The sequence below is a fragment of the Convolutriloba macropyga genome, chromosome 9 (genome assembly GCF_964194025.1).
Source record: "Convolutriloba macropyga chromosome 9, txConMacr16.3, whole genome shotgun sequence".
NCBI classification, from domain to species: domain Eukaryota; kingdom Metazoa; phylum Xenacoelomorpha; order Acoela; family Convolutidae; genus Convolutriloba; species Convolutriloba macropyga.
Window position 1 is genome coordinate 36,757,307 of NC_134476.1, and position 23,024 is coordinate 36,780,330.

The following is a 23,024-nucleotide window of genomic DNA, read 5'->3' on the forward strand; positions in this document are numbered from 1 at the left end:
AATTAAATCAGCTGACCAAGTTTCATATTTATATAGTGGTATTATTCTTTCTCTTCTAAACTTTGATATTAGAGGATTGAATACTTCTTTAACTAGTAGTTGTTGCTTTTCCACCATTATTTGTTTACCATAACTAAAAACAAAATTGTCTAGTTGTTCTTGATTAATAATATTAATAGTTAATAGTTGTTTAGATATATTTAACATTTCATCATATAATTCATCATGCCCAGCTTTTGTTTCTAGTATAAGTAAATCTAATCTTTCTATTAAGTTGTTGGGGTTGCCCTTGCCAAGACCACTAGCTTCTTTTTGTTTATCAGTCTCGTAATCAGTTTCTTCCTCTTATTCTTCTTCTCCTACTGCCCCTTGTTCATAATCACTAGTATAACGTTGATGTTTTTCATCTTTACTGGAGGTTGGTATTGTTATAACCTGAGAAGTGGGTTCACCGATACTAGCAAAAATTCTTCTCATAAGTTTTGATCTTTTACTCTTAGTATCTCCTCATTGTTTATAACCAATATCTTTTAGAAATTGTTTCATTTTGTTTTCATCACCTTTTATATCTCTTTCAATTACAGCTTTATTAGTAATAAACATAAGGAAGCCCTTAGAAAAATCTTAGACTTTACTTTCAATTTTTATACCATCAGGTACTAGAGATACATCTTAGCCTTAGGTGGTGGCTTTATAACAAAAGGATTATACTTTTTAATTTCCATTATTTTTTATATATAGAAAAATGAGTTTAAAACTAATTCATATTGTGTTGGTGGTAGACATTATAGTGGTACTAATAAAATTTGAGGGTTTGTCAATTCAAATGGTACTAAGATGTTAAAGGGATCCTGCGCTCTGTGTAGAAGAAATAAGTCAAGGACTGTCAGTGGTGCAACAATAGAAGCCGAGGAATCGAAAGATTTCCTTAAGAGTGTTGGTAAAACATCAGTTAACTTAGGAAAAAAATTGCTAATAACCCAGTAAGAGCATTAGAAATAGCATGTAAAATGGGAAGTGCAGCTGCAAGTAGAAACCCAAGAGCTGCTTTATCAGCCACACCTGATTTAATTAAATTTGCAACTACTGGTGAAGGTATAAATGTAGTACAGAAAAGCAGAGTTATATATTTAGGTACAAAGAAAAGATAATTATTTATATCAGATTTTAAATATAACTATAACTATGATTATAGTTATGAGTATAATTATGACTAGATATATCTAATGGTAGATATTAATACTAATGTTATTTTTACTAAACATACTATTAAAACTAAACACTAATAACTTTAGTTTAAAAAATACTCAGCTTGTTTTCTTGTTCTTCTTATAATCCTCATATGCCTTAACTAATTCCTTATACTCCTCATTGTCTATTTTATTATCATTCATTGATTTAGTATATAGTTTATAAAACTTGTTACTAAAATGTTTACCTAAAATATACATTTGTGAATACTTTATAATTTTCTTTCTTATTTTTGCATTAACTGTTTTTGATAATGAAAACCAAACAGTTGCTGTAGCACAAGCTGTAGGTATAGAATAAGGGAAGCCTATACCCGTTATTGTATTTGATGTTGATGTTGTAGTTGTTGCTGTTGATGATAATAGTATTTCTGTTATCTCAGCTACATCAATATAATTTTCATATCTACCTAACTTTTTATTATAGTTATTAGTTTCAGTTTCATAATAATTTCTAATGTCTTTTATGATGATAATATTATAATTAAGATTATTGTTAGCAAGGATTTTTTTATTGAAGTATTGTTATGAGAAGGAGCTAAGATTGGGGTAGAGTAAAGGTGCACTACGCCCCCGTAGTCATAGTCATATTCGCAGATATAATAATAACAATATAAAACACCTCTCAACCTCCTTCATTATATCTTCATGATTGAAATCATAATGCATCTCTAGTCTTGCTTGTTCTTTGTTGTCTGCTAGCCTACTTTCTAATAATGCAGCTATTATATATTGTACTATTGTCTTTTTAGGGGCTTCATCAACAGTAGAATTAGTCTTTTTTATTAATTTCAATAAATTCTTTTAGACCAGTAGTGAATATATCATCTAGGTGAATGTTAGCAAAATTCTGATTAAACTTATTATTATCAATCTCTAGTTTTAATTGATTATACTTAGAGATGGTATCACTAGCAACTTTATTACAAAAGTTAACAGTATTTGTAACTTCAGTTGCGGATTTAATAAACTCGTTCATCAGTTCTTCATTAACTTGAATTTTTTTGTTGTAAGCTTTTAGCTGTAACTTTATCAAAGTCACCCTTTCTTAGTTCCGTTATGATTTTACTTAAAATGTCTATTTTATTAGAAGAGGGTAATAAGTTATTGTCACAAAACTCTTTATTAACAATAACTTTTTCATCTGTAGGTGGGAGTACAATTGTAATTTTATAGGTATCGTTCATATCAATATTATCTTTATCTTCTAAGAATAATTGGCGGGCCTTATTTGTTGTTAGATTATTGGTTATTGCTGATCCGAGAAGCCGGTTCCCTGATTATTGCTTAGCAGGATTGAATCTATGTCGTGTCATCTTTGTATTGTTTACAGAGAGATTTAAATTTAATGATACCAAAACATTATTATTAGATTCAAAATCAAACACGGATTTTAATAGTTCTTGTTCATAGACTTTGCCTTCTAATATTTCTTCATTCACATCCTCTATTTTATTTGTTGGTAGTTGTGTTTTTAAAACTTCATTAACATTAAATAATCTCTATTCCCGTTAGAAGTGTATCCTTTAGAGAAAATGTTGCGTTTGTCAGCATTCCTGACATAATCGCAGACTTTAAGTTTTGGTTTAATCTTAGTAGAAGTAGATATAATATATCTAACTTTTTCAGGATTATAAGAAGCATCTAAAGGTGTCAAATAAACTGTTGAATGAACGTTATACTTATATGTTACAACATCATCGTTTAATATATTTACCCAATTACCATCACCATTGATGAACATTGGTTTATTCAATATTTGTAGTAATTTTCTATTAAATCACTCTATGAATACGGCCTCTAAATCACTATAAGTAGAATATAATTCGGTTTCATATTCTCTAAGTAAAGATTTAAAAGTTTTATTGTAAAACTCACTACCTCTATCTACCCATAACTTCTCTGGTTTTCTATGTTCACCTACTACTATTTTAACACCATTAGTTATAGATAAACCAGTTTATTCTTCAAGGGAATAGCCCATGCAAATTTTGTGAATATATCTATAACTGTTATTATAAACTTATAATTATTATTGTATTTACTTAAAGATGACTTATCAATTAAATCAGCTGACCATGTTTCATATTTATATAGTGGTATTATTCTTTCTCTTCTAAACTTTGATATTAGAGGATTGAATACTTCTTTAACTAGTAGTTGTTGCTTTTCCACCATTATTTGTTTACCATAACTAAAAACAAAATTGTCTAGTTGTTCTTGATTAATAATATTAATAGTTAATAGTTGTTTAGATATATTTAACATTTCATCATATAATTCATCATGCCCAGCTTTTGTTTCTAGTATAAGTAAATCTAATCTTTCTATTAAGTTGTTGGGGTTGCCCTTGCCAAGACCACTAGCTTCTTTTTGTTTATCAGTCTCGTAATCAGTTTCTTCCTCTTATTCTTCTTCTCCTACTGCCCCTTGTTCATAATCACTAGTATAACGTTGATGTTTTTCATCTTTACTGGAGGTTGGTATTGTTATAACCTGAGAAGTGGGTTCACCGATACTAGCAAAAATTCTTCTCATAAGTTTTGATCTTTTACTCTTAGTATCTCCTCATTGTTTATAACCAATATCTTTTAGAAATTGTTTCATTTTGTTTTCATCACCTTTTATATCTCTTTCAATTACAGCTTTATTAGTAATAAACATAAGGAAGCCCTTAGAAAAATCTTAGACTTTACTTTCAATTTTTATACCATCAGGTACTAGAGATACATCTATACCTTTTTTTGTGGATCTAAAAATTTGTTCGAATTTGGATCTACTGATATTAATTCAAATTGTTTATTTGTTTGTTTACACATTAGTAGCAAAATATCAATCATATCATTGTCTACAGAAAATGTCTTGCCTCTATCGTTTTTTAACGATACAGCTCGATCATCAAGAAAGCTGCTCCGATGTTGGGAGTCTGGATCTTTTAAAACATTAGTGTTATCCTCGAGTGCTACTAACGTTTTGTTTTGAAGAGCTTGCATTTCTTCACTATTGGCTAATAAAGGTTCATTGTTTGTATTCAAAGATTTAGTTAGAGGGTCAAGTAAATCTTCTACGTCACCATAATTTTCTTGTTGTCTTTATTTATCTTCTAATCTATTCTTTCTGTTTTGTTTTTTCTAGACTGTTTAATTCTTTAAGTTTTTCTAGCTTAGTCATTTTTATAGCTCAATATATAGTTTAAATGCAGCCTTAATCAACTCTCTATCATCATTAATGGTCAGTTCCAGAATATTATTAGCTAGTTGGTCTTTGTCTAAATCTAATGGCACTCGGTAGATTTCATTTACTAGATCTCTTTTTAAAAGATATAGATTCTCGTCATGAGGATAGCTTTTGATATTATTTACATAAAGTCTTTTATCATCAAATGTTTTTGAACTAATCTTTCTTGTTTTGTTGCTGTCATGTTATCACCAACTTTCTGTAATCTACATTCATCTACAGTTCTCTTTGTGTTATACATTAGTGCAATATAATACTCTTCATGTTAAGCATTGTTACAATTCTTTATTCATTTCCCTTTAATTTTATTTGGATAATCTTTAAAGCTGTATGTCTTTGGTGACAGGGCTATAAACGCTTCTATTATTCTGCTTCCCAATTCCTGTTTGAATTCGCCGGGGGATTTACTATTAGTTTTGATTGGTGCTTCTAGATTGGACAGATACACGTGTTCGTCGGGTACATTACTCGCACTAAAGCTTAATGCAAAACTATCAGTATCCATATAATTGAGCTGTAAATCTTTGAGAGATGGTTGAAGAATACTGTAGAATACATCATACAAGTGTAATTTACTTAATTCTAATATAGTAACACCTACATTTACTGGAGAATCAATTTCTATTTGTTCTTCATATATTCAATTTGGCTATAATCCTTGTATCTAGTTTTATTTTTGAATGTTGGTTTACTTATACTTTTCATTATTTTTTCTTCATCGTGTAAGAACTTACTTTGAAGGAAGTGTAGAGGATTCATGCACGTTTTTGCACATAGTGAGTTGTTCATTAACTTCCTTACATCTTTTTCCGCTTCAGTTTTAGCTGTTGCTCTTTTATTAGTATTGTTTCGAATATAGTCCCTACATATGTAATCCTGTTTTAATTTAACTACTCTATGAATTTTAGTTACTTTTACACCCATCTTAACATAGAACTTTAACATCCTATAATGAACCATATATTCTGTTTTGTTGTTTTCATCTAAGATTAATTTCTCTGTTCTCGCTCTACCTTTCTCTCTTTCTTTATAGCCTAATTCATTACCATTTATCTTTCTTTTATTAGGCATTAATGCTAGTAGCTCTGTTCTATCTTTACAACTATTTGTATAATTGATATGACAATCTGTGTATTAACCATGATCACTATCATCTGGAGTATTTAATATTTCATCTAGAGATGTGCTATAGTACTCAAAACCCTTATAAGGTAGCTTTTGCATCATTGCATAAACCTATAGGTTGTTTGCGTTTATGTACCAGATCTGCGAAGCAGGTTCCCTGATAGACCTTTTACTAATATATCTATCACCCATTATACCACATATACGACCTCTCTTTGCTTCAACGAAATCATCTAGCATTTGTTTATCTTGTAATGTATCCAAAGTAACACCACTTGACATTAACCAACAATCAAAACTACAACCCGGGAGACTTACATAGAGGGTGGAGACTGTAGGGGGTGTAGAGGGTGGAGACTGAATTCTTTCGTACTTAATTTAACATATTCGTTCATGCAGTAGTTTAATATTTCCACATCATTTTGCAAATAGTCTATAGTTAGATCATTACCAGTTTTATGACTGTTGTCTTTATTGAAGAAATCGACTTTTTCTTGTGTCGGTAATTTATTAGATAGTGAGGACTTGAAGCCTACTATATTTAGATTACCTATAACTTCTTGGTAGGAGTCTAAACCAAAGTGTTCATATGGATACAATGTTTTAGTTTTACAATGATTCAGAGACATAGCTAAGAAGTTATAACTATCTAAGAAATTAAGACAACCAATGCTAAACATCTTAGACTTACCAGCAGTTAGAGGTACGTTATCTACATTTCTGTTATCTTTATTCTGCTTAAAGTGCACTATATAGTAATTTGAAATAAAAACCACTACCATTATGGAATATTATAGGAATGAAGTTTTGTTGTTTGTATCTTAGATTACACATTTTACCTGCTGGTCCTCTTTATTTACCAGTTTCATAACAGTGATCTCTTACTTTGTTAATACATGCTTTGCCGCATATATGACAATTGTTTGTAGCATATGATATATTTTATCTTCGTTATTAAATATCATTTGTTTGTTGCGCTTGCAATTATTCTCTGTTTCTATTTCTACTGACCACTAGCAAATCTTTTGATGCAGTCCAAACCAAAGTAGTGTTTGAAATTACCTTGCCAGATGTAGCCAACACCTATGGGTATGTGTTCAGCTATTACATATTTCCAGTAATTAGATGAGACGTCAACTATGCAACATTCTATATCAGCAGTTATAATATTTTTTATATTCTGACGTTTATGTTCATTTATAAAAATAAAATGTTTTTCCTAGGACAAACAATCTCTGGTTTGAAAGAGTGGTTAAATTCGTGTTTGTCAAATTTAACTTGAGAGTTATACAAATATGTACATCTATCACAGTAATAGAATTTGTGTTGACTCTCATTCGGTCGTTCTATCAAGTTTTCTGTATATATAATTAGAGCGCAGTGGTTACCCCAAACTAACATTCTGATATCTTTTCTATCTTTAACAAAATCATTCACTGGTTTAAACATTTCTACTTTGCCCTAACCACGAGCTGTGTATTTCCAAACATTGATATTGTAAAATTTCTGTATTCTTAATGTATAAGCAAAGTCGTCTTCATGTTGTTGTCTGGGTTCAATTAGATTATTTGCATTTTTACTCTCTCGTGTTGCATGGTCCATAGCGGGATGTAGTCAAGCAGGAATAGTTAGTTTTAAGCAGTTGTATTTGAAATTGCGTATATTTAATATTGAATTACAGTTTTAGAGATCGGTGGATAAATCTATATAACTACCAATAGATGCTTTATTTGGTTGAATTTTTATCTGAATACTTTTTAACCCAGGAAACTCAAATTCATAGCCATAACCCTCGTTTATTTCCTTTTCAAAGTTTAGCCATTGTGTGAAGTCTCCATTTTCATATATTGCGTTATAAATAATTTAGTCAGCGTTGAAGAACATTTTAGTAATTTTAACTTCTTCTTTGGTTCTCTTCTTGTACTCACACTCAGCTGTGATATTATATTTAAAACTCTTAACTTTACGAAACTGGTGACAGTTTTTAATTTCCTCTAAAGAGCTATTAATACCTTGATCTATATCTTCAATGTGATTTCCGGCTTTATCAGTAATAAAAAACTCTTTCATGTTCTGGCTAGAGTTTATGTCGAAGTATTCTGTGTTTTCTAGATACTTACGTTTATGTCTATATGAGTGAGTAGTTAGGGCTATTTTATTTCTGAATTCTGCATGACATTCTCTATATTCATACTTAATTCCAGAATAGATACTTTCTTCGGTTTTAGTTTTAGGTTTAGTGATGGGTCTAGTTTTAATAATATCTTTAGTGTTATCTCTGGTTTTAGTTTTATGTCTGGGGAAGCAATATTTTTCTTCTGAGTCATACACCCTCTCCATGGAGGAACATGGACGAAGTCCTATAGTTTCATCTTCCATTTCCTTTCTCGCACTGTTTAGGTGTTCATCAAATAAATTGTGTTTGATAATTTTTTCCTTGTTTCAAAGGCCAAATCACAAATAGAACAAAAGTTTACGCTTTCTACTTTAGACATCTTTTTTAAAGACAAAAAATCATTTTTGAAAATATACAAATTAAAAAATGTCTAAATCAGTAAAATGTGTTAGTTGTAAAGATAAATCTTGGAGAAAGTGTTGTGATAAATGTTTATATAATTTATTTGAGTGTTATATATGTAAAGGTTACTTTAAGAATATACATTAAATTAATCATATGAATAAACATTATAATGATCCTAATCTATATATAACTTGTATAATGTGTAATGTAAATCATCATATCAACGGATTTAGATGTGAAAATTTTAAGTAAAGATTGTGTATTTATCTGCATAGATATAGATATAAACATACCAGAGATAGATTCAGGGAATATGTCAAAAAATTTAACATAGAAGTTTAGAGTTAAGCTGAAAAACAGTAATCATTGTGTTTCAACCGATCTCAGTGTTTTTTGACTGTATACCCATACCCATCACAGTGTGTCCCATATACAGTCTCACAGCAGGGGTCATCTTTTTAAGAACTCTGAGTTTGGTTTTTTATCTCACTTAGTTTTACAGTAATTCATCAAATCGGGGGACGTTCACAGGAGTCAGTGAGAAAAGAAACCCAAACTTTCCGTTTTCTAAAGCAACTTAACATCTATCACAGTAATAGAATTTGTGTTGACTCTCATTCGGTCGTTCTATCAAGTTTTCTATGTTTATAATTAGAGCGGAGTGGTTACCCCAAACTAACATTCTGATATCTTTTCTATCTTTATCAAAATTATCCACTGGTTTAAACGTTTCTAGTTTGCCCTAACCACGAGGTGTGTATTTCCAAACAATAATATTGTAAAATTTCTGTATTCTTAATATATAAGCAAAGTCGTCTTCATGTTGTTGTCTTGGTTCAATTAGATTATTTGCATTTTTACTCTCTCGTGTTGCATGGTCCATAGCGGAATGTAGTCAAGCAGGAATAGTTAGTTTTCAGCAGTTGTATTTGGAATTGCGTATATTTATTATTGAATTACAGTTTTTGAGATCGGTGGATAAATCTATATAACTACCAATAGATGCTTTATTTGGTTCAATTTTTATCTGAATACTTTTCAACCCAGGAAACTCAAATTCATAGCCATAACCCTCGTTTATTTCCTTTTCAATGTTTAGCCATTGTGTGAAGTCTCCAATTTCATATATTGCGTTATAAATAATTTAGTCAGCGTTGAAGAACATTTTAGTAATTTTAACTTCTTCTTTGGTTCTCTTCTTGTACTCACACTCGGCTGTGATAATATATTTAAAACTCTAAACTTTACAAAACTGGTGACAGTTTTAATTTCCTCTAAAGAGCTATTAATAGCTTGATCTATCTCTTCAATGTAATTTCCGGCTTTATCAGTAATAAAAAACTCTTTCATGTTCTGGCTAGAGTTTATGTCGAAGTATTCTGTGTTTTCTAGATACTTACGTTTATGTCTATATGAGTGAGTAGTTAGGGCTATTTTTTTCTGAATTCTGCATGACATTCTCTACATTCATACTTAATTCCAGAATAGATACTTTCTTCGGTTTTAGTTTTAGGTTTATTGATGGGTCTAGTTTTAATAATACCTTTAGTGTTATCTTTGGTTTTAGTTTTAGGTCTGGGGAAGTAATATTCTTCTTCTGAGTCATACACCCTCTCCATGGAGGAACATGGACGAAGTCCTATAGTTTCATCTTCCATTTCCTTTCTCGCACTGTTTAGGTGTTCATCAAATAAATTGTGTTTGATAATTTTTTCCTTGTTCCAAAGGCCAAATCTCAAATAGAACAAAAGTTTACGCTTTCTACTTTAGACATCTTTTTTAAAGACAAAAAATCATTTTTGAAAATATACAAATTAAAAAATGTCTAAATCAGTAAAATGTGTTAGTTGTAAAGATAAATCTTGGAGAAAGTGTTGTGATAAATGTTTATATAATTTATTTGAGTGTTATATATGTAAAGGTTACTTTAAGAATATACATTAAATTAATCATATGAATAAACATTATAATGATCCTAATCTATATATAACTTGTATAATGTGTAATGTAAATCAACATATCAACGGATTTAGATGTGAAAATTTTAAGTAAAGATTGTGTATTTATCTGCATAGATATAGATATAAACATACCAGAGATAGATTCAGGTAATATGTAAAAAAATTTAACATAGAAGTTTAGAGTTAAGCTGAATAACAGTAATCATTGTGTTTCCACCGATCTCAGTGTTTTTTGACTGTATACCCATCACAGTGTGTCCCATATACAGTCTCACAGCAGGGGTCACCCTTTTTAAGAACTCTGAGTTTGGTTTTTTTTATCTCACTTAGTTTTACAGTAATTCATCAAATCGGGGGACGTTCAAAGGAGTCAGTGAGAAAGGAAACCCAAACTTTCCGTTTGCTAAAGCAACTTAACTAGACTCGATGATTTAATCACAATGCCAAGTGAGACAGTAAATGATAGTTTTAGAGGGAATATAAAGGGAAATATAGTGGATAAAACAAAGGGAAATAAAGTAATATATATGGCTGCCTTTAGTAGTGGATAAAACGGGGGTTACAGTCGACAAATCGATTTGGCCCAATTCCCCAAATTCGTGAGGGTGAATGGGCCAATTCGGGAGGGTGGCTGTAACCCCCGTTTTATCCACTACTAGCAATTCCAGAAAGAAATTAGTTTGAACCAATGTTTTCGTCTAATAAAATTTTATTTTTTTTCCTTATCTTTCAGAACCGTTCGAAGACCACACACAATTGAGGGAAATACTTATCAATTAGTTAAATCAAAATTTGAAAAGACCTAATGTTGCATAGCCTTGCAGGCGAACATTGTTACATTTTTCAACTGTACTTCAGAGTTTTTGTTTTTAAAAGATCGCGTGGTATGCAACCCTTCAAAAAATTTGACGTTTTCTATAAAGCTGTAGTTTTGTACAAAAAGTCGCACAAAGCAGTTGATGAAATTGTTTTCTCGTTTCTAGTACAACTAAAAATGTTATGCAGGCATTTTTTTGTTGCTCTTAGGGGCTTCGAAACAAAGCTCTGGATGTCAACTATAAATGCGTCGAGCTATATTACTTATTAAGACTTATTTATAGCAATAGCAAGAGTTTAATAGCTGAGGAAAATTATATCATAGCAATCATCTCTTTGAGACCAAATAATAGTTCTGCTTTTTATGGGCCAATAGTTTGATTTTAGGAGCTCGAGGTTGCGATGAGTTTGCATGCAGACTCTTAATTGCTTTCCTAAATTGTCAATCTTTACTAAGTGCCAAAAACTTTGATATTTTTTAAACCTTTTCTACTGTCGTGCCACTCTGAAATCAAGAGACTTTTTCATGACGTAAAATAAACTTTTTCTGCTAATATCGTTTAAAACCCTTAAGATTATAATTTGCATTTAAAGTTTTTTGAGACAATTACAACTCGTTTTTGCTGAGTAAATCAAATGCAGGATGTAATTATAGTAAATAGTTTTTGATTTAGTGTCCTCATTTGATTCATCAGCGAATTTTGAGCAAATTATTATGTACCCAAATTGAGCCCAAAGTTTTTCTTTGGTGAGTTGCATGTCCTGCTCCAACAAATCACCACTGGTCTATTTGTTTCCAGTCCTATATGTCACCAGAAGTTTTCAATTCTTAGTCAAATTCTTGGCAACTTGGCAACCTTCGAGACACCTCAGGGTCAGTAAAAGAGTTTTTATTCACAACCCGCCATGGAGACAGAATTTGTTATTTTTATCCATAGTTACCGCTTAAAAATCGGCAAATTAAATAACGCATCTTAAAAATGCTTTTTTTAAAATGTTCAGGATGAAGCTGGTTGACTTAAAAAGGGGTACTTAATGCCTTCAAAAATAACTCAATCTGTTCAAAAATGCTTTTCAAAGCAAAAACAGCATTGACTGTGACCCCAACAGTTTCAGTTAAGGGGAATTTTCCGAAGTTATTGGACCTTCTTAAGCTTATTGATCATACCAAAAATATTTAACGATTGAACAATTTTGATGGCTTGTCTGAGACATATATCACTGAAGACTAAACTCCTTCATTATTTGTATTTTTTTAAACACCCAACAACGTAAAAACAACAGCAAAAACAACGTAAGAAATAATCGGTATGTTTAAGTTTCACAGAAAAAAATCCCGATATATTCGGTTTGTTCGATATTTTCAGTTTAAAACGTAGGAAATCTGTGGCATGCTTGGTTTCAAAAATATCAGTTCGTGTTGGTATGTTCGAGTTCAAACGTAAGAATTGATATCAATTTTTTGAACACGGTAAACAATCCAGATTCTTACGACAGCTTCTAGCAAAAATTCTGCCTTTAGGTCAACACCCACACAGCTCTGGCCGCTTTTGACTTCAGCAGTTGTGGAGTGGTTGACAAAACGACAACTGACATTGTGAGTCTAGAGAGACACCCAATCGTGACATTGACATTCAGCAAGACATTCGGGTTCTCTAATGTGGAGGCGGAGAACGACTACCTTCTTCAGAGGAGCAAGTTCTTCGAGGAAAATGAAGCCAAAGATGAATACATTGAGACATATGAAGGTTAGAACATTAAACTTACTCACCATATTTGATATCGAATATGGTGAGTAAGTTTAAGGTTCTAACCTTAGGTTCAAACATATGTTCCTTAGGTTCAAAACGAATGATATTGTTCGGTAATTTAGTATCTCAGGCTTTTCTACATAAGTAACTATAATTTAATAGGTGTTAGCAGACAAAATAGTCCCAGACAAAACTATCGGAATAAAAAATTGGCTAATTGTTTTCAAATTGATTGCAATGATTGCGGATTTTCAGATGTTTAGCGAAAGACCAACAATTAATTTCAAAACGAAACAGTTAATCGAGCAATCCAAAAAATTTATTACCCATTAGAAATTAAAAAATTAAAGAGTTTTTATCAAATAGAATAGTTAGTTCAGGGTTAAAAGATGAGAATTTTTTATGCACAATATGCAATGTGCATAAGTTTGTGGTAAATTTAAAACTTGAAAGATAGAGCGCAATGATAATTTTTTATCTTGTCTGACGTGCAATGAACGACACCGTCCATGACGTTTTGAAAAATACATTTGCTGAAATCAGTGACAAAACGAACATTGTAGACAAAGCGTAAATAAATCGAAACAAAATCCCGGACCTAACGCCAAGTCAATTTCAGTACTGGACAAGTCTAAATCCAAGTCTCATTTCATTACAGATTCAGAACCATGATCATGTCACTTTTTACACTTGGCAGTCTAAATCCAAGTCTGGGCTGAGACTTGGCAAGTCTAATCCAAGTCTTATTTTAGACTTGGCAAGTCTAAATCCAAGTCTGATTTTAGACATGGAAAGTCTAATCCAAGTCTGATTTTAGACTTGGCAAGTCTAATCCGAGTCTGATTTTAGACTTGGCAAGACTAAATCCAAGTCTGATTTTAGACTTGGCAATTGGAAAAAACTTCAAAAATAGCCGAAAAAAAACGTCAAAAAAAACGAAAAAAATGTCAAACATAGCCGGGGAAACGTCAAAAATAGCCAAAAAAACGTCAAAAATAGCTGGGGAAATGTCAAAAATAGCCGAAAAAAACGTCAAAAATAGCCGAAAAAAAACGGCTAAGAAAGCCGAGGAAACTTCAAAAACCAAATTGACCAAATTGACTATGATTTTAGATTTTTGGAGTCATTAGAACCGCCTTCAAATAAGCTCTATAACCATATATAAGACTCTTAATTTAAGTCAGTGGTTCGCGAAAGACCGGCCTGCGAGCAGAGGGCAATTTGACTCAAGTCGACCTATGTTACCTTGCGCTCGTTTATGAATTTATTCGTAAAATTAGTCGCAACGTTTGAGACCTATCAAAATTAGTTAGCACACATAATGAGTTCGCTCATATCAAACTTTGAGCCAAAAACATTGACTCAACAAAAAGTTATTAACGAACGATCACTAGGCATGACCCATTTTTTCGGGGTACAGAGTCTGAAATTATGAATATATCCTAAAATACTGAACCAGTCGAAACCAGACCTGACTCAATAGAACCCCATTGGAAAAAGCTTTAACCATATGTATAACTCTTTATTTTGATTAGTGGTTCGCAAAAGACCGGCCTACGAGCAAAGGGTAAGTGTACCCCAGTCGGTCCGAGTTAGCTAATGCTCGTTCTATAATAACTCGATACACACCATCACCCATTAAAAAAGCAAAATTATAACTAACAGAGGGTAGCATTGGCTCCTGTACAAGTTGAAATTGGTGCACGTTCAAGTTCATATGCCTAGTACTTTGGCTGGAATAGTAGTCTGCTTCAACTTGTCTCAAATTTGTATCATTTTGCAAAGCGGTTCCACCATTGGAACGAACGAGAGGGCCTCGAAATCGCATGGGCACCCTCACGTTGTTCCATCTTTGAATTTTTCCACGAGTCATGTTCGACATTTTCAATATCTGAAAAATCAATAATTGTCGGTTTTAAAAATCAAAAAGTGTCGAATATTTGGCTGAAAACGGCTGAAAAATGGCTGAAAACGGCCCAGAAAGAGCTGAAAACAGCCAAAATTGACCTTCCCGGGTCCCCTGGCATCAGTTGGCATTAGTTGGCATCAATTGATACGAATTGGCATTAGTCTGCAACCGTTTTCAGTGGGCCCCGAGAAAGTGCACAATAATAAAAACAAAAATCGTGGCACGTTGCGAAATTTTTTTGAATTCGAAATCTTCACTTGAAATTTGTTGAAAAGTTACTTTTGACTTGGGAATCAACTTCCAAGTGAAATCCAAGTCTTGGTTAAGACTTGCCAGACTCGTAAGATTTGTATTTAGACTTGCCCAGTACTGGGAAGCTAAATAAGACTTGCATTTGGACTTGCCTAGTAGAGATATAGACTTGGAGTTCGCTCCGGATTGGCTAAACCCTGCGAATTGTAGACAATAAGAATGCGTAATTTGGCGATTACTCCCCCAAATCAAGGCTAAACAGCACTGTACCAGAGAAAACGAACTTAAAAAGACAGTTGGAAAGGTGCCAAAATTTTGATTCATTGCTTAAAAAGCATTGCTTAATTGCAAAGGTTTTCTTTTCATTCGTAACGAAGAAATTTTGACCTTTTTCGTTTTTCCTTGCTCCAAAATTTTGCAATAATGTTTAACATTAAAACTGTGAATGTTTATTTGATTAGGTTATTGAATAATCATGCCTGATGATTGAAATGATGACTAAATGAGCATCGAAATTGTACGTAAAAATTCAGACCCCTTGAACAGAATTTTATTTGACTCATGGTTTGATAATAGCTAGACTGAATTTTTGTAACTCAGCATTTTGAGGTGAGCTCAAGTCCAATTAGAAAAATTTTATTCCATTAAAAGTTGAGCGTAGGATTTTGGGTCAAGCAAAAGTCCAGCGTGAATAGTTCGTGTCGAGCTAAAGTTGAACTAAAGCCATTTCATAGGTTTGAGCATGAAGGGCCGAGCAAGTTCCTCTCACCACTTTTCAGTCGTGCTTGTTTTTTCATCACTCGACGTCTAAGCCTGGATAACAATATGGGTAAGTGAATACACAAAGATTTTAAAATAAATTTCTCAGTCGTAGATTTCACCTGAAATTTTTTGTATGGCAAACAGCATCAGTACAATAGCTAAATGTATAAAAACTCAAAATGTTTTTTTTGTGCAGGAATGAACTTGACAGACGTTGAGTTCCGTGATGAGTTGACAGTGTTCCAGGATGCCTCCTCTCTCCCCTGGTACCTCTCCCTCCCTGTATTCTGGATCACAACTGTCCTCGTACTCTCCTGGCCATACAGAGTACTTATATCCTGCAGAACCACGCACTCTACATGTGTAGGTCAGTGCTGAAATAGCCACATGATTCGGATAAATTCAATCTTTCCAAAATTTACAATTTTTAGAAAAATCAATTTTGCTGACATACCGTTGGATGAAAAACCTAATATTAAATCTTATTTTCTCTGCTAAATTTTGGCTTCTTCTTGCGGAAAAAGTTTTCACCGTACTACAGAAATTGAAAACATATGACACAGCAGTTCATCGAGCTAAGAAAAATTAGCTGCATGAATTATTTCAAGATATCCATTACTTAGAAGCGCAAAAGTCAAAAAATTTCCTCTCGTTATGAGACAATTGCATTTTACATTCTTTACTGTAATTTCTTTCTCGTTTGTTTTTGAATTTTTTCAATTACTACATTTAATAACCAACGTAACAATAAAATTTGCTCTAGTGTTTGAAATAAAATTGAGTTTTGTTCTAGTTGAGAAAGTTTTTGGCTGCCGCTACGACAATCCATCCGCAAATTCAAACACTCTCAGCAACAACAACAATAACAATAACAACAATCACCCACCACCCCACCATCACCACAACCCTCCCCCTCCGCACCCCAACGCCATACAGCTACCGCCTCCCCACCCAGACCCAACACACCACCCGCCCAACCCATTCTGTGCCTCGAGTGTGAGCAGCCGAAACAGGGCGCTTGTCTCGGCCGGGCCCATTGGCACAACTGGAGGTGGTGTGGGGGTACATCCGGAAGAATTAGCCGAAGGTATTGCTTGTGGTGGTGTTGGAGTTAGTGAGTTGCTTCCCAGTTATTCGGATGTTATGCTAAGTGAGCGGTTGAGAAATTCGGCCAATGCGGCTAATACAGCAACGTCAAGCGCAACAGTTAATACAGCGACCACATCAAATGTTCAAACAGGTGAGAATAATTTAAGTTGTCCCTCCCCGGGCCGAGGTGTCAACGCTAAAAAACGCAAAATTATGTAAGATTGGCGTTGAATGCGTTGAATTTATGTAAGATCTACGCTTGAGCGTAGATCTTACATAAATTCAACGCATTCAACGCCAATCTTACATAATTTTGCGTTGAATTTTGGCGTAGATCTTACATATTTAGCGTTGAATTTTAGCGTAGATCTTACATATTTAGCGTTGAATTTAGCGTAGATCTTACATAAATTCAACGCATTCAACGCCAATCTTGCATATTTTGCGTTGAAACTTAGCGTAGATCTTACATATTTAGCGTTGAATTTTAGCGTAGATCTTACATATTTAGCGTTGAATTTAGCGTAGATCTTACATAAATTCAACGCATTCAACGCCAATCTTACATAATTTTCCGTTGAATTTTGGCGTAGATCTTATATATTTAGCGTTGAATTTTAGCGTAGATCTTACGTATTTAGCGTTGAATTTAGCGTAGATCTTACATAAATTCAACGCATTCAACGCCAATCTTACATATTTTGCATTAAAATTTAGCGTAGATCTTACATATTTAGCGTTGAATTTTAGCGTAGATCTTACATATTTAGCGTTGAATTTAGCGTAGATCTTACATAAATTCAACGCATTCAACGCCAATCTTACATAATTTTGCGTTGAAATTTGGCGTAGATCTTATATATTTAGCGTTGAATTTTAGCGTAGATCTTACATATTTAGCGTTGAATTTAGCGTAGATCTTACATAAATTCAACGCATTCAACGCCAATCTTACATATTTTGCGTTGCAGTTTGGCGTAGATCTTACATATTTAGCGTTGAATTGTAGCGTACATCTTACATATTTAGCGTTGAATTTAGCGTTGATCTTACATAAATTCAACGCTTTCAACACCAATCTTACATATTTTGCGTAGAATTTTGGCATAGAACTCACAAATTTAAGGTTGAATTTTTTGAATTCCATTTCAGACCACTTTATGATTTTAAAGGTTTTTCAAGTGTTTTTTCAAAAAGTCAATTTTTTCACTTTTCGACCCCTATGCTTCACAGGTGAGAAAAGCGAACTCAGCAAAAAACTACTTTTTAGTGCTCTTTTATAGTGCAAAATCCATTTGAGACCATTTTACAATTTCAAAACTTTTCCAAGTTTTTTTCGAAAAATCAATTTCACTGTTTCGACCCCTATGCTGCAAAGGTGAGAAATGTGAAGTCAGAGAAAAATCATTTTTTATGCTCTTTTATAGTGCAAAATCCAATTGACACCATTTTACGGTTTCAAATTTTTCAAGTTTTTTTTCAAAAAGTTAATTTTTTAACTGTTTCAACCCTATACTGCACAGGTGAGAAAAATCACTTTTTAGTGCGCTTTTTTAGTGCAAAATCCGTTTGAGACCATTTTACGATTTCAAAATTTTTTCAAGTTATTTTTCGAAATAATAAGTTTTTCACTATTTCGAACCCTATACTCCGAAGGTGAGTAACAAGAAGTCAGAAAAAATCTTTTTTTAGTGCTCTTTTATAGTGCAAAATCCAATTCAGACCATTTGAAGATTTCAAATTTTTCAAGTTTTTTTTTCAAAAAGTTAATTTTTTAACTGTTTCAACCCTATACTGCACAGGTGAGAAAAATCACTTTTTAGTGCTCTTTTTTAGTGCAAAATCCGTTTCAGACCATTTTACGATTTCCAAGTTTATTCAAGTTTTTTTTTCCGAAAGATTATGTTTTTCACTATTTCGAACCCTATACTCCAAAGGTGAGTAACAAGAAGTCAGAAAAAATCTTTTTTTAGTGCTCTTTTATAGTACAAAATCCAATTCAGACCATTTGAAGATTTCAAATTTTTCAAGTTTTTTTTCGAAAAATTATTTTTTTTTACTGTTTCGACCCCTATACTGCACAATTGAGAAAAATGAAGTCAGCAAAAAATAACCATTTGCTCTCTTACGGTGCAAAAACCATTTCAGACCATTTTAGGAATTCAAATTTTTTTCGAAATTTTTAAAATTTTCCCAGTACTTCTCACATGATAAATGCGTTGAATACGTTGAAATTATGTAAGATCTCGGCTAAATTCAACGAAAAATATGTAAAATCTAGGCTAAATTCAACGAAATATATGCAAGTTCTACGCTAAATTCAATGCAAAATATGTAAGGTCTACGCTAAAATCAACACGAAATATGTAAGATCTACGCTAAATTCAACGCAAAATATGTAAGATCTACGCTTTATAAGGATTTCGGCTCTTAAGCAAACCAAGGTACGGTGGCGCAATGGTAGAAGAGGCGACAAGTAAACAGGAGGTCAGTGGTTCGAGTCCTATACCCAGAGTTCTACGCGTTGATTTTTTGTAAGATCAACGCTAAATTCAACGCAAAAATATGTAAGATCTACGCTAAATTCAACGCTAAATATGTAAGATCTACGCTAAATTCAACGCTAAATATGTAAGATCAGCGGCAACTAGCGTTGACAAGTCGGAAAATTCACCGCCATTTCTTACAAAATTTTGCGCAGAATGCGTTGAATTTTTGTCTTTAAATTCAACGCATTCAACGCAAAATTATGTAAGAAAATTGCGGTGAATTTTCCGACTTGTCAACGCTAGTTGCCGCTGATCTTACATAATTGTGGCCAAATTCCTCGGCCCGGGTCGATATGATTCGCGATTCTTATTTTTTTTTGTAAGATCGGATTAGAAGCTTATAAATATTTTTAAACCTTAATAATCTTATTACAAGCCCAAACAGGCCAAGAACTTCACACTTTAATCCGATCGCATTTTCTTAGACGTGTCAAAAATATTTTATGACAAATGAGATTAACAAGATCTTGGTAATGGCATAGCAAGATTTGTCGAAAAATTCACGATCTTGTGAGTTTTTGTGCATCAAGTTTCATCCCTTTCCGGGCAGGGGTCTCATTCCAAAGCGACCTCTGATCAGACCAACTTCCAGCGCGCACATGCGTATCCTGCGCTAGAATTATATAGTCGGGGCGGAAAATATGATCGGAGTTATTTTTTTTCTGGGACCTTAGAGCGTGTACTTCTCGTAACACAATGTTTGATTTCAGGTTGCGCCGACAGTAGCCACAGTTCCAGTGCAGATTCTTCCAAATACAGAACAGTTTCCATCCAAGTAGACCCCAATTCGAGCACATCTTTGGGTGCTGTGGCTGCCACCACCCCTTCGCCCACAACACCCCAACAGATGCCATTACCCCAGCTTACCAACAACACTGCAGTTGGCATTACAAATAGCACTACTTCCAAGACTGAGGGTGGAGGTAGTGTGCCGAGACGCAAGATCTCATCTCGCAACAGCAGACCAGGTAATGACCATTTATCTGGTTGAAAACGGAGACCAAAATGGAGTTATTTCGGTTTTCAGAACCTTCATCAATCTGGGGTTTTTGCGGTTTTTTTTCAATGAACCACTAAATTACTCACGTCAAGTTGGGGTTGGTTTATCTGTAAAGGTTCTCGTATGACTTTTCAAAACACTTTTATGAGCATGCACCATATGGTAAGAGCTCTTGAAGAGTCGCTCCTATAGACGAATTTGAGTGAGAATCTTACAGGATCTTACAATACTCTTGAAACGGGCACCTAAAATGTGAAATTTGGCAAATACACGTTTATCTTGCAAAATACTGCATTTCTCGGCCTCTAAAGAGCTCTTGCATGACCTTACAAAATAGGCCAGATGGGAAGTTTCTCTTTGTGGCGGCTGAGCTTACTAACTCAATTATCAAACTGAATAGCGCTTCAAGGTCATTTCAAGCCTTAAAGCCAGAATAGCGTGACAAGCGAAATTTAATGCTACATTCTATTGAAGCCATGCGGATTTGTTCAATTTCTTCAACATTTATATTTAGCAACTATTATTAGTACGCAATCGTCATTCATGAAGTCAAACTATAACTCAAACTCGAACTACCTCAACCACCAGCAAAACGATACTACGACTTAACCGTATTGCATCAGATTCTTTGCGATTGGATTGCGAATCAACCTGTTATTGATACAGAATGTTCGACAAAACTTCTACATGGTTAACAAATTTCCCATGACATCAAATTTACACTGAAAAAGTGACGTTATGGAAAAGTGTTCACATTCTGTCGACATTCTTATATACAACCAATCAACAGTTGATTTTGACATGTAAATTCACGTGACTAGCAGCATAAATGGCGCTTGAAAAACTACCAAAAATCAGTTGAAACTCGTTAATTTTGTCTTGTTAATTTGACATACAGTGCGTATTGAAGCACACTTTCTTGAGCGGTAAATTACTTGTTATCGTGTCTTGTTTCTGTAGATCATATTAGTGATTGTACAGTTTAAAATTTACTTTGACTTGTTGAAAAGAGAATTAAGTTTGATTTTCTCAAAACTTTCTTTCTGAGGAACAAAGTTCCTAAGTAAGAGAAACTGTGTGCAAAGCACATAGTCAGTTGCTCTTACTGGCTGGCTTTAACGAAGCCTAGCCTAGTATGAAATTGGTGTTATTCAGGCCAATTGAGAAACAAAATTTGCCCATTAAATTAACTCAGAATATTCAAATCTGAGGTGAAAATTGTTGAGTTATTTCTCGAAGATCATTTAACCAATTCAGTTCATTTCTTTTTGTTTGATTACTTGTATAACAGTGTTGTGCACTGCCAAGTTTGCTGAAATTTGATTCATTACTTACAGAGTTATTAAGCATTGAAATTTTTACCCATGTATTAAGATTGGGTATAAAATATAAAATATAGCCCTACCAACGCAGTTTACCCAGCGTTGTTTATTTTTACATCAGATAGTAGGCCTACCTAGCGTTCATCATCCTGTGAAATTTTATCTCACTAGCATTTGTGGTTAAGGAGATATCGTTGAAAAACCTCTAAATTGAGACTAATTGGTTATTTGAAATTTTGGACTTTCACTTAATTGAAACGAAGCCATTTGTTATTCAGCAAAGCTGAACAAGTAGTTATTTGAAATTATTGAATATCAAGTAATGCGACGGCATCGGTAGAAGATACTTCAACAGAGAGAGGGATGAAGCCGAACTTCATGTGTCTGCTGACGCATCCGAAAACACGATATGTCCAGTGGCCAATCTACGTTCACAACCGAAGGAATACTCAGCTGACTTAGCATTTGTCACTGGAAAAAGCAGAGTGGCACCAATGAGGCATCTTTCATTACCTCGATCGGAATTGCAAGCGGCAGTCATGTCATTGAGGTTGAAGGAACAGATAGTCAAGGAACATGAAACGAAGATAAATAGTTGCAGTTTTAGGCAGTGGCATTCTAGAGTATAGCGGATAATACAGTTCACAAAACTTAACTGCAAAAACACAATATCCGTACAGATGTGAAACCGCTGAAACGAACTGGGCGGACTTTGATAGGAGAGCAGCCGTTACACTCTTCAAGAGCCTTTGCGAAACAAAGCGAACACTCCTTCCAATAAAATATTCATCATTATACTAGATTTTGAAGAAAAATCTATTCAGAGTTTGGCTTGAGATTCCTTTGTCAATACATTGGTAATCCATTTAACGCACACAAAAGAAGTTTCAATAAAAAAATCATAGTCATATGAAGAAAAAAGTCACAGGACAATTTAAAACGAAATTTACTTTTTTTCAGTAAAGTCTTGATTTTTTTTATAACAATGGGCTGCTCCACATTGGCTAATGCTAAAAAGTAGGGAATCAAGGCTGGCTAAAAGTGACTATAAATGATCAAAAAATGCTCGACGAGACGAACAGAATCATGTTATAAAACAAACGAACAGAATCATGTTCCTGTTTTTGGTATACTATGCAAGACATGAAAAAAATAATTAAAATTTTTTAATTTTTTGAGAGCGGTTTCTGGCTGTTCAGCTGGGCCAGCTACACTTGCAATGCTGTTTGAAACGAATGAAATGGTCATGATTACGCGATGTTATACGCCTATACGATATTTCCCAACCAAGACTTTGTACGATATATCTAAATAGCACGTTGCTTCCAAGAAAACGGTGCCAGAAAAACTGTCTTTCATGTTTTATTCAAATTGATATTTTATTGCTCAAAAAGAGCGTAATTAAACTGCTGTGGCAAGCACTATTATCTGGGTAAAAGTGTAAAGAAAAAAATTAACATATTGTATTTTTTGTCATGGT

General features: G+C 33.4%; 1 protein-coding gene across 4 annotated transcripts in view; it reads left to right on the plus strand.

Annotated features, from left to right (window-relative positions):
* LOC142345762 (uncharacterized) overlaps positions 1-23,024 on the plus strand; it is a 63,590-nt gene that overhangs the window by 35,049 nt on the left and 5,517 nt on the right. For all 4 annotated transcript variants that reach the window (XM_075398070.1, XM_075398072.1, XM_075398071.1 and 1 more), the window contains 4 exons: positions 12,433-12,658; positions 15,781-15,951; positions 16,378-16,824; positions 19,933-20,190. In XM_075398070.1, coding sequence (XP_075254185.1) covers positions 12,433-12,658; positions 15,781-15,951; positions 16,378-16,824; positions 19,933-20,190 — 1,102 coding nt within the window. The remainder of the gene's footprint in view (positions 1-12,432; positions 12,659-15,780; positions 15,952-16,377; positions 16,825-19,932; positions 20,191-23,024) is intronic.